The sequence below is a fragment of the Denticeps clupeoides genome, chromosome 12, assembly GCF_900700375.1.
Source record: "Denticeps clupeoides chromosome 12, fDenClu1.1, whole genome shotgun sequence".
NCBI lineage: Eukaryota > Metazoa > Chordata > Actinopteri > Clupeiformes > Denticipitidae > Denticeps > Denticeps clupeoides.
This window is the reverse complement of record NC_041718.1, coordinates 18,210,017-18,222,897: the sequence shown is the minus strand read 5'-3', so window position 1 is coordinate 18,222,897 and position 12,881 is coordinate 18,210,017. Positions and strand designations below refer to the sequence as shown.

The following is a 12,881-nucleotide window of genomic DNA, read 5'->3' as shown; positions in this document are numbered from 1 at the left end:
TAGATAACTCTGAATATACATGGGGTAGAAGTGAGAAGTTCTCGTATCGGTGGCATCTAGAGACAGGTAATAATTATATGTCAAAATTAATTACCCAGATGCCAACCGCACAGGAAGCAGAGGGGGGGGGGGGGGGGGGGGGGGTGGGAGAAAATATATTAAAATTATGTGGTCATGAACTTCACATTATAACCCCTGGTTTAATATAAAAAAACATGTTGGAATCACCACCCTTTTTTAAAACTAATTTCAAATAAACAAAACATTACATCCTTACAATTTAAATGGCCATTAATTTAAAAAAATGATGTGTAGAAGAATTTTGCCAAAAATTCTGAAATATATTGTTTCTTTGCTGAATACGTGTTGTGATTTCATCACTTTCACCAACATGGAGCAACTGACCAATCCGTCTCTTCCACAGAGGCAGTACCACTCCCAAATCGATAACCTCATCGAGGAGACAGTGAAGGAGATGATCACCCTACTGGTTGCGAAGGTACCTGCCTGTGCTTCAGGCCGTGTGAAAAAAGTAGGAAATCTGCCTCGGGGGGGAGGTAACCAGATGCTCGTTCTCTTCCTCGTCTCCCGCCAGTTCATGGTCATCCTGGAGAGCGTCCTGGCCAAGCTGTCGCGATACGACGAAGGAACGCTCTTCTCCTCGTTCCTGTCCTTCACAGTAAGACAACACTCTTGGGTTTCTTTATCGCCGGCAGGAGGGGGACTATTTTCCAATATGGCTTATTCAAAGACTTTATGGTTTTTCTCAATTTTCTTCCTAACCTTAAGGTGAAAGCAGCGTCAAAATATGTGGATGTGCCCGTAAGTGAGAACACAGTTCCTATCAGTGTTTGTCTATGAATACATGTGTGTGTCTGTGTTTTATGTGTGTGTGTTGAGTGATGTGCGTCACAAGGCCCAAGCTTTCGAAACGTTTGCACAGAGACAGTTGGTCCGGGAGCCGCCTAATTATGCACCAGTGTCTTGCGGGGGGAAGCGGATTTGAATTTGACGAAGCATGCAGATGGCGGTGTGGCGTCCGTCTTTACCCACAAATGGGCATTCATATGTATACGGGCACCAGTGACCAGCCGGGCATGTGCCTCTCTCCAGCATACACTGTGACTCTCCGTGTTGTGCGACAAAGGGCCGCGACGAGTCTGTTTTTCCCGATTTCTGCCTCAAATGTCACATCAGAGAGGATCATTTAACTGCCAACACTTCCCCGCTTGTCTAATGATTCTCCCCATCAGTGAATTTCTGATGTGTTTCTGCGGCCTCCAGGATGCACGACCCGCCGCAGCTTCCTGGTAATTGTTTGCTTTAATGCGGAAAAATGAAATTACGTCTGGAGGAACTTGCTCATTTGCACCCCTTCCAAACTACCCTGAGACGTGTGAAGCAAGTTCAATTTGCAGCGACTGACAATTACAGCTCCCGGTGACCTGGATGCGAGTGACGGATGCATTTAATTTTCCCCGTGGAAGCTGGAAAATCTAGCGCTGCCACAGTTGCCATAACACCGTCTGGTTCAAATGTTGCTTCACGTCTTCAGATGACAGTCGTTCATTCTAACGATCGTCCTTGTTCTCTGCTAATTTTCTTCCGACCGCTTTATTCACTTCTCAAGTCAGGACTGTGGTGATTGATGCACTGAGCGATGAAAATGAAACACCCATCAGGAATTTCAGACCCATAGACACCCCAAAAAAAAAATGCACAAATAACACGGTCCTGTGTGTGTAATCCTTTATTCCAAACTTCGCGCGTTCTTCATCAACTTGTTTTTCAATGAAATATACAGTTGTTAAATTTTTATAACTTTGTTATTAATATAATATATTATTACTTGAGTAAATATCTTATATCTAATAATATAATTATTATCACCACAAAAGGTACTTTACTTTGACTTTTTCACTGCTTAGTTATGAGTTGCTTACACACACACTTACACACACACATGTAAAATTAATACAAAATGTTTTTACCCATTTTAAATGAATGCCCAAAGCTTTCAAAGTTTCTGAATAACACACAAAGCGATCGTTTCACATGTAAATCTGAATAAAATACAGATTTATTACAGAACCACTTACATCTGCAGAGCTCGACTATAAAACCTTACATTAGTTGTACGTGCTTCAAATGTAGTCGATTTTCTTGAAGAAGAAATGAGGACATGACACGTTCCGTCTTGAGAACCATTAAAGAACCAAGATCCCTCCCCTGGAGACGTTATGTGCAGAATCCTGTGCTTCGCTAACTGTCTCCTTCTTCTGATGTGTGTTGCAGAAGCCGGGGATGGACGTGGCCGACGCATACGTGACCTTCATCCGCCACTCGCAGGACATGCTGCGGGACAAGGTCAATGAGGAGATGTATATAGAAAGGTTATTTGATGTAAGTAGCGAATGCCGTCTCCTCCCGCCCACGGAGGAGGCCCTCCAAAATGTGACATAACAACCAGATGAGAGGGATAAGTCACATTTTGAGGCCTGCTTCTCTGACCCCACCCCCTCACACCCACCCCGCAGCTGCGTCTTCCCCTCTTCCTTCTGCTAAGCCCTTTTACTCGAGCGTACAAGAGTGTGCGCTGGTTTCTGTCTGACTCTCCGCCACCTTTGTCTCCAAACGTTTCTTTTTCTCTCCGTCTCCTTCTTTCGTTTCTTATGCGAACAATATGTGCTAAAACCTGGAAGGGGGATTATCTTAAGCAGTGTTCTCTCACAAAGGGTTAATCAGCCGGCGGCGACGCCGGCGACAGGAAATCTGCTCATAACTGCTGCGAATAACGGAGGAGTATTAAACCTGCTCTTGCGGACAGTTAATAATGGTGGATGATTAAGGGCCCGTTAGGAGCCGAGGCTCTTATTTAAGTGGGACCTGCCCCCATTTCTTAAGTGAATCTTCTGCTAAGGAGATACAAATAAGAGCGTGGCTCTTTAAAACGCCGGGCTTATTGTAATGCAGGCTTAGGGAGAGAAGAATGAGTGAGGGGAACTGGGTGACAGAGAGAGAGAGAGAGAGAGAGAGAGAGAACGCTGTCTTAAGTAACAGTCAGTGCCATCAGTATGCGTAATCCTTTGTGATGCATGTCGAGCCGCAGATTGCTTGCCATCTTTTGGGCAAAGTCTGTCCGCTTCGCATATCCAATGGTTTGTTGCTCTTCGCCCGGGCTGCGCAAATAACCGGCCTGAATTGGAGGGTCTTTGAAGAACGCGGAGAACATTGTTCTCTACCGGCCTTTCGGCAGTATTTTTGCCGAGCTGTGTAAGACGTACAGTGTGGGGTGTGTCCACATCCAATAGTTCACTACTCAGAACACTTGAATTAAAGTGCTGATAATCTGCATGTTGGTGTTGGTAGTGGGCGTGGTCATGTTTGTAAGGTCCACTGACACAATAGGAGCATAAAGAATGGAGGGAAACGGTAGCTGCACGACACCTGGGTATGTGACGTTCTGGCGGGAGGGGATTTAAATAATCCAGGATGAGAGCTGCCAATCATGTTTACAGGCCCCTCCCATTTTAAACTTTGTGTAGAGTTCTTCTTGGTGTCAGAAAAAGTTACACACCAACAAAAAGGGCAGTGTGGGTAGTTCCGTTCTCCTCACCAAGATCCTTTTTTTGCTGTAAATCCTTGCGTGACATTAGTGAACACACCCCATACACTTCATCTTGCACAGCCGTGTAGAAATATGGCTCTTTGTCTTTAATTTTCTCTCCTGTGTTCAATTTCTGCTCTTTTCTTTCTCGTTCCTGGTGCATCTACAGCTTTTGTTTACTCATGAGATGCCATGCTTTTTCCTTCTTTCCTCATCTCCACCCCTTCCTCCTTCTGTTCTCCCGTTCCTGGTCCCCCCTCCACTCTCGCCTGGATTAAAGTGGAACTTATCTCTCACATTGAGTTGTTTTATCACATTATGTCAAGTGGCATGATTCAGAGTCAAATAATCTTCCTGTGTACATCTACTAGCATGACCCACCTCCTCAGAGACTCAGCTCATACGTGCACCTCCAACCGCCCCATCCAGCCATGCATGCACAGCACGCCCCACTCCGCCACTCAGCCTGGGTGAAGTGGACAAGCGGAGCAAGTGTCTATCCGCCGAGGCCAAAACACCCCCACCCTCCCGTCCCCACTTCTCCCACTCTCGCACACAAACACACACACTCGAAACACACACATTCAAACTCTGCACCACCTCCAATCTGTCCACATCCCTCAACTGACGAGATTCCGTCCCTGTGCATATTTTATTTTACTTTTTTTTTTTATTATTATTATTTGACTTCATTTGAGAGGATTAGACCATCTATCACCACATTGCTGTGTTTTTCTCATTTTTTTAACTGGATATGCAGTTGTTTTTTTCTTAATGATCTGAAAAACAAACCAATGGAGAAAAACAGCACACCTCGTCTGAGATTAATCTGACATGCTGACGGCCGATTGGGGTTCTACATCCTGCATGTGAATAAGGGAACATGGTAGAGCGTGTTCTAATAGAGGGAATTAGTCATTTGAGAAACACAAAATTGCCATAAGGTATTCAAATCATTATAATTTACATTTACAGCATTTATCAGACGCCCTTATCCAGAGCGACTTATTATCTATATTTTATATATATATATATATATATATATATATATATATATATATATATATATATATATATATATATATATATATGTATGTATGTATGTATGTATGTATATATGTGTGTGTGTGTGTGTATATATATATATATATACACATACATACACACACACACACACACGCACATTCCTTTTATTGTGCAATTATGATTTGAAGGTTGAATCGCAGGCCTATGTTCATTCCTCGTTTTGATGAGCTGCTTGCTGGTTGTGTTGGCACATTAATGCGCCGAGGCTCTTGAGCCTGGAAATTGAACAGTGCTGTTGACCACTAGACTCTGAATGCAGATGCCCATTTAATTCTCGTTCCCATTGTTCCCTAATCTGTGTTCTCTGGAGCAGCATTTGCGGCATAATTGCGTGTCATTGTAGGGCGCGGTGCTGTTTTGAAGCGCGCAGAACTCGCCCACACCGGTGTTAATTGGGTTCAAACTGGGGGGCTCCTCACAAACAGACAACGCATCGCTGACAATGAGGGACCGGCGGCGTGTGTGTGACTCGCTCTTTTTGTTTTTTTTGGTGGTTTCTAATGTGTGTGTATGTAGCTCTCGTCCATAAAAGTGTCTGGTAATGTCAAAAGCTGCCATATGGGCTGTCGGGAGATGGTGTCACTATAGAAATCCAAACTGTTATTTAATTAGTCAGTGAAGAAGAAGTGCACAGCTGACTTGACATCATTTCCCTGAGAGAATGTCGGAGGTGCCGAGCATCTTGCTACAATGCTGGCAAGTTGGTCAGTTAGGGGAGTTGGGAGTGAATGTGTGGCCCTGAGAGACGTCCTTGCACATTATGGGTGCTATTATTTCCCAGCACTCTATAAGGCTATTGTGACATTCGCCAGTTCGTCCATCAGAATGCTTGAATTAAAACTTTACGTTTACATTTACAACATTTACCAGGCGCCCTTATCCAGAGCAACTTACAAGGGGGCAGTGGTGGCACCTCAGTGGCACCTTGGCGGATCGGGATTCGAACCGGCAACCTCCTGATTATGGGGCCACTTCCTTAACCGATAAGGTGCCACTGAGGTGCCACTGAGCAAAGCACCGTCCCCGCACACTGCTCCCCGGGCGCCTGTCATGGCTGCCCACTGCTCACTCAGGGTGATGGGATAAATGCAGAGGACAAATTTCACTGTGTGCACCGTGTGCTGTGCTGCTGTGTATCACATGTGACAATCACTTCACTTTCATTTCATTACCTACAATCAGTAGTTACAGGGACAGTCCCCCCCTGGAGCAATTTAGGGTTAAGTGTCTTGCTCAAGGACACAATGGTAGTAAGTGTTTTACCCACTACCCACCCTTTGATAATGTGCTGGTGTTGGTTGAGGCGTGGTCACGAGGAGCCTCATGTTGGTGACCATAGACATGCCCTGTGTACAAGGGGTATTTGTAGTGTAGTGAATGGAGGGAAATGATGGAGAAATGATGGAGATGCCACACCTAGAATCTACAACCTAGAATCTTCTATTCTGTAGTCAGTGGCGGTTGAGGAAGTAGGGTGTGAGAGAGCTGTCAATCATGCTTACTTTCTTCATAAAAACAGAATTAAAGTTCATCTCCTGGGCATCAGAAACAGACCAACAGTAAGGGCTGGGTGGGTTGGTTATTTCCTCCTTGTCCATTGGCTGACCGGGGGTCCAGTGTCGGTTGCCGGCAGCTTTTCTGCCAGATGTTTTTTTGACAGCTGCATAAGAAGCAACAAATCTTGTGCCAGGGCAGACGGCTGAGTTTGTTAAGTTGCGGTTTGTTGATGGACAGGAGGGTGGATTGGGGGGGTGGGGTCTGAAGGAGGAGAAGAAGATTAATTTATTTTGCCCCTGTGCCGCCCCCGCCAGTCCTTGAAAGAACAGCTGAGGAGAGGTGGATTAAAACAGCTGTGCTCAACTTAAAGGCTCATCTGCTTAATTCTGACCGGCCCAGAGATCATTGATTAAAAAAAGCCATCTCCGTGGCCCCGGCCAAATCCAGCGCAGAACTGATACGCCCCACGCCCGGCGAGCTGTCTCCGGGAGGCACTGTGCCAACCGAGAACCCGGCGGCCTCAGATCTGCGGATTACACGGGTCAATTATACACTTAATCTGGGCCGTGGGGATTAGGGCCGCCGCCATTGATTGATTTGAAGTATTTCCGTTGACCTTGGCAGTTATCAGATCGGCGAGATTGCACTTTACGACGAAGTTAAATCGGTTTAAATCGCCGCGCAGCGAACTGGTTTACGACTCTGGTAGGGGCGGGCCGGGCGGGGCCGACGGGGAGGCTGCGGCGCTGTCGCGTTTGCGGAGACCTGCAATACCACTTCACTGTCCGAGACACTTTACCACTTACAGGCCAAGCCATGAACCACCGAGCCAAGTGAACAGTTTAATCAAGTTTAGCCACAAGTTAACACTCGCGGGGTCAGTGACCCCACAGCGCCTGTGGTCATTTCTGTACCACCTGAAACTGACCGTATGTTTCGAATATCTAAAAAAAAATCTATTAAATCTATGATTCAAGGGTCATTGTTGGAAAAATATCAATCCGGTTTTCATTCTCTCTGTGAAGCTGTTTAAAATATGAAAAAAAAACTAATTTCATCTTGTAGCTAATACTGATGACACATTCTCCTTTAAAATGTCTATATTTTCATGCAATAACACAACCAGACATTGCATTTCTTATGGAAAAGTCAATTAAATTGGGATATTTATGGATATTGAGAATGTATTCATTTTGTGTTTGTGGAGCCTGGTTTTCAATTTCTTATCAATAGTGTCTAAAAGATTAAAAAAAAAAAAGATTCCTAACAGAGAGTCAGAGTCCGATTCAAATGAATGAATGAATGGATTTATATGGAAAGATTGATTGTTTTTTGAAAATACAGCCAAATGTATTAGGAAGTGACTCTACAACAGAACGGAGAAACCCAACACCCTCAGCGTTGGACGTGCATTTCTGCTCCCTGATTGTTTCGAAATGAATGCTACCCCGCACGTTGATGCGCTCTTATTGCTTTTACAGTTAATAATCCCCTTTTGTTGGATATAAACCAATTGACGGGAGAGGCTTTAGATGAGTAATCAGGACGCTGGTGGGTCAGGCTGTAGGAGGGGAAGAGGGAAAAAAAAAAAAAAAAAAAGACCAAAAGATAACCAACAGGTACATTCACAGTTGCCATTCAAAACAAGTTAAATGGTTTTGCTTCCTCCTGATGAAGCCCCCGCACTTGTAAGCAGCTTAGGTTCTCCATAATTACTCGGGGTGGGGGGAGAATTTCCCTCCAGCCTGCTCTTGCTGGGTGATCTGAAAGCGCGCCATAAGCCCCCTCACAGCAGAGGTTAATGGCAGCGCTGGCAAGCGCAAATAAAAAGTGCCGTTTCGCCAGAAGGGGTCGAGAAATAAATGCATGTATGCATATGGCCGAAATATCGAATTTGAAAAAATGACTCGCCTTTGTCGCAGGTCCGTGGGCCGTGGTTTTTCGCGAGGGGGGCGGCCTCCCCGCCCGGCTCTGTGTAATGTAAAGTGAGGTATGGTGGTATTTGTTTGATTAACTTGTCGGACAAAAGTGACAGCTGCTTGCGGGAGCGCGGGGATGAGTGGCCCAGTGCGGGTCCGCCTTTGTACATCTGTCAGCGTCAGGGCTGGAGGAAAGGGTGAAAAGAGACAAATTGGTCCCAAAAGGCAGGCCATTCACCTTCCGCACCCCCCCGCCACCTCCCCACTCCTCCTTCCCATTCAGGTGCTCTGCGGGACTCTCAAGTGCTTGCTGGCTTATTCCATTTCGCTCCGTCTATAGACCCCCCCAAAAAAAAAAGCCCATGAGTGTTTTACTCCTCATTCGGCGCGCCTCAATCCGCCTCTAAGCATTCCATTGTGAGACGAATGGCTCACTTCGCCCGGGCCTGGGCGCTTTTTTTCTTCTTCTTTTTTATTCCCCCCGCTCGGCCTTTCTGTCATTGTGTGTTTACTCAATGACATGGCGCAGACCATAATGCCCGCCGTTTAGTTCATCACAACAAGCGCTTTTCACTCGCCCTTGTGTTTTTTTCCGCACTTTTTTTTTTCCGGTGTGTGAAAGCATCTGTATTGCCAATGATTTTCAATCATTCGAAAGAATTATGTTTCTTTTACTCAATTAATTTACTAATTCAGAAATTTTCTAACTCTGGGTTAAAGGGCGACAGACACAGTGGAGTTTTGTTCCACTTAAGGTTCTAGTGAAGCGTGTGAATCCTGGCCGGGCTTCCCTTTTGTACAGGCGGCACAATCGGGAACAGTTTGAAGTCCGTAAGCTTTCTGAGCCCCGAAACTTTATTTCAATCCTTCCTTTCAGACGCCCTCCCCCCTCCAGCCTCCAGCTCCTTTTTTTTTTTTTTTTTTTTACAAAGAGGAATTAAAAGAGAGCGTTTGGGTCGTGGAGGGAAAAACAGTCAGCACCAGGACGCACCGTGCCGGAACACGGCTAGGGCCAAGGAGGGTTTCGAGTGAAAGGTCTGCCTCCAGGTCCACAGGGCTGTGGGACCTGGGGTCACCGGTGAGAGTTACCATGGTAATTGAGTTCCGTCACCAATGGACCTCCTCTCATGAGATATAAAGCACTCAATAATAGGCAAACAGGCACGCTGAAAGGCTAGCAGGTAGGCTTACGCTGTCCCTTTGTCGTAAGTGCATAATGTCTTGTAGTCAGATTTAAAGACTTCTCAACCCCCGGGTCCTCCCCTCAGACGCCCGCTGGGGGGCCTAATTTAGCTTCGCCGCCACCCCCCCCCCCCTCTCTACCCCAACACCAAAAAAAAAAAAAGTGAGGCGAGCGCTGGGGTCCGCTGGACAGGGCTGGAACAAACAGACAGCTCTTTTTTCACCCGGTAACAAAGGCAGAAAGACACCCCAGCCTGAAGCCTTGTATAAAGGTTGTGCCTTCGATCTCCTTTCTTGCTCTTTAGTGGATTTTTGAAGGCTTTTTTTATTTTATTTTTTACTCGCAAGTGTGAATAGGAGAGAGAGAGAGAGAGAGAGAGCGGGGCGAGCAAGCGCGGGGTGGGCTGAAAAGGAAAAGGCCGTACCGCGGCGGCCTTCGCTCCCCTTTATGCCGGCCTGTCACTGTGCATTAGCATCGGCTCCTGCGACAATCATCATTCCATGCCTCCTGCTAATTGCAGACACAGCTGGGACCCAGCAGGACATCTCCTCCACAGACCCGGGCCGTACTGAGCATGCCCAATCTGTTGTGCAGCGCTCGCGCACACACAGTCACACACCACCACCAGCAAGGGCAGAAAGAGGCAGAGTCACAGGTTGCTTGTAATCCCTCCGTACCCCCCATCGAGGGACACCGCCTCCTCCTCGGCATTCCTTGTTTTTTTGTTTTTTTGGTGTGGGGGGGGGTTGCTTCTTTTTTTTTCCTTCTTTCTTCCCTTTCTAACCCCTCCCATGTCTCCCCACACAAAGGCCTGAGCCGACCATGTATACGAGCTCACACGGTATGGCGGCGGAGAGGGGAGCCGCAGCCTTCAGGTGTGCGTACTTGCGCTGAATCCTGTTTGTTGCCCCCCCGCCAGGCGCTGTGGCTTCCTGTGACATGTCAGATATGAGTGTGAATGCGGGGGGGGGGTCAATCTGAAGGAAGGTGTGTATGGTGTGTTTATATATATATATATATATATATACTGTATATATGTGTGTGAGTGTGTGTCTGTGAGAGAAATGGTGGCATGAGGTCGCTGCGACCTCCCAGGGTCGGCAGATGTTCACGCGTGTCGTCTCCGTGGCGACACGACAGGCACCCCCCTCCTCCATATCCCGAGCCATCCCTGAGTAGCTCGCTGGCACATGATGGAACTGGTTAGGTCCTCGTGTCGCGTCTGCCATCGCGGATTCGCCGCGGCATTACTCGTGTTTTGGCCGGCCATTATTGGCAGCAGGTACCGAACTGCCCCCTCCCCAAAAAAAAAAAACAACAAGAGAGGGGTTTCTGAGGGCAAAACGATGCTTGGGCACGGCCATCGCTGTTCATTTCACCGTCTGGGCCTCGAAATCCGCACTGCGCTGCTCATTACTAGCAGGAGGATCGAGGAACAGCCGACGCGTGCTTCCTGTTCTTTATTCAGCCCAAGTCTCTTATCCACAGCAACTTCCAGCCACTAATTACAGGTTCGGTTGCCCCGGAGCCGAGCGTGTTGCTAACGGCCGCCGTTGCCATGTATCCATTTGCAAATGGAAAAATCACACGCCATGACTTGCAATTTTGGCAAATTAAGCGGCAATCGAAACAGATTCGGCTAATTAGTGGGTACGCGGGACTGACATGGAGTGTTCCGCTCGCCGCGGTCTGTGGAAATCCGGCCCACGTAGGGGAAAGTAAGCCTCATTTGCATGACACCAGGTTGTGGAAGCCGCGGGCTTTGTGCTTTTTTGGTATTTGCTAGTTTTATCTGCTAGCATTTTGTGCGGAACCGGGCACATAGGGGCACTAAATAAAACCGTGGCGAGTGTGCCAAGTCGCTAGTTTGAATCGCTGATGCTGGCTAGGTTTGGCTGGGTGGTGGTTGTGGTTTTTGAGAAACTCTGTGTAACATTAAAAAACAACCGAAGGGAATGTTTATTGTACAGCAGAGATGTATTTTTTAAAAATCAAAAGATTTATGGTACATCACGATGGCACCAGAGAACTATAGTGTGATACATCAATATAAGTTTCTACAATTTCCACCTCTATATTAAAGCATCATTAGAGGTCATCTTCTGGGTTTCAGAAGTTATTGTGGTCATTTTTTCATATATATTGCAAGCAGTCACTTCTTGTTTCTGTCTGTTTATTCCTGAAAAAGCCACTAGACATAAGTGACATTTCGTTTGACACCAGGAAAGGTTGACAAAATATGATAATTCTAGCCATTAACATTCATAAGGTTCCTTTGAGTCTCATAGTGCTGGAATCTCCTTCTGACGTTTCCTTTAATAGCCACCAACAAAGTCTTTTATTCCACCTTTTATTCATCTGAGCGCCACCGTGCCACTCACAGCCATTATTAGGCCCTGCCGGCATTTTTACCACCTAGAGATGCTCTCGGCGGCGTCTCCGGCACAGTAATGGCTTTCCGCGGCTCAATTTGGATCTCCTCTCAGCGCGCCTGGTGGAGGTGTGCGAGCGTGGCCTGTTAGCCCCGGGGAGAGAGGGTGCGAGGGAGAGCAGCCGCTCCCGGGCCTGGGCTCCCGGCGGGGGGTGCCCTGCTCCGCGCGATCACAGCCCTGCTGCCGGAGCGTTCACAGGCACACAGCCCTCCTCTGATTCACCCGCAAACCGGAGCTCGGCGCCCTTACATAAAGAGCTCCGGTCTGCAGGGACGTCTGCGTTTATTCCGACCTCCACTTTTTAACGGCAGGCTCGGTCCTCCTGGAGCAACACGGGAGAGCATGTAGCTGCATAGGGTTCAAACACTACTAGGACCTATCACACTCTGTCACTCAAACATTTTCGCACTTATGGCAGATTCAGATTATTAGTTACATTTTAGAATGAAACTGAAGACTACAAGACATTCACCTATGAACCCCACTTCGAGCAAGACACTTAACCCTGTGTGTCTCCAGGAGGTCTGTCCCTGTACATTTACATTTACATTTTATGGCATTTGGCAGACGCCCTTATCCAGAGCGACTTACAACGTGCTTTCAAGTTACCATCGATGAAGAGATCAATTCCGGTTCACTAGGACCCCAACTATGAATACATCTATTTAATTCACTCTGTTGTAGATTCTGTACACAAACTACAAACTACAAACTACTGTAACTACTGATTGTAAGTCACTTTTAAGATTTTATTAAATAAACCTTGTGTGGTTATGTAGAGCCAAATGTTCCACGCTTCAGTGTAAAAGCTTGTGCTGTGATGACAGCATTTCACCCTCTTGGCTACTCTCAGCCACTCTCTCAACTGGTTGGGGAAGGTTTTTCCAAAACTCTTTTTCCAAAGAGTTCCTGTGTTAAGCACTTGATCGTCTCAAGAAGCTACTCATGACAGACGAACAGTCCGATTCCAAAAAACAACACCTACATCTCAGAGCTACCAGGGAGTGGGCGTGTCCAAAGGCTTGACTGCTAGTGTAAATTTAAGTTTAAACTGGTACAACAGGCAGGACTTTCGTGCCACAGGGCCACGTTAGCTCTCATTAGCTAGCTGGAATGAAATGATGGTGAAGAACAGAGTGATGCTGGGTAGCAAGTTG

The 12,881-nt window shown here is 46.8% G+C and overlaps 1 protein-coding gene across 34 annotated transcripts in view; it reads left to right on the top strand.

The window, feature by feature from the left end:
* cadpsa (Ca2+-dependent activator protein for secretion a) overlaps positions 1-12,881 on the top strand; it is an 88,491-nt gene that overhangs the window by 72,897 nt on the left and 2,713 nt on the right. For 33 of the 34 annotated variants that reach the window (XM_028998838.1, XM_028998834.1, XM_028998836.1 and 30 more), the window contains 4 exons: positions 425-499; positions 596-679; positions 790-822; positions 2,296-2,403. In XM_028998838.1, coding sequence (XP_028854671.1) covers positions 425-499; positions 596-679; positions 790-822; positions 2,296-2,403 — 300 coding nt within the window. The remainder of the gene's footprint in view (positions 1-424; positions 500-595; positions 680-789; positions 823-2,295; positions 2,404-12,881) is intronic. The other variant, XM_028998810.1, reaches the window with a different exon arrangement.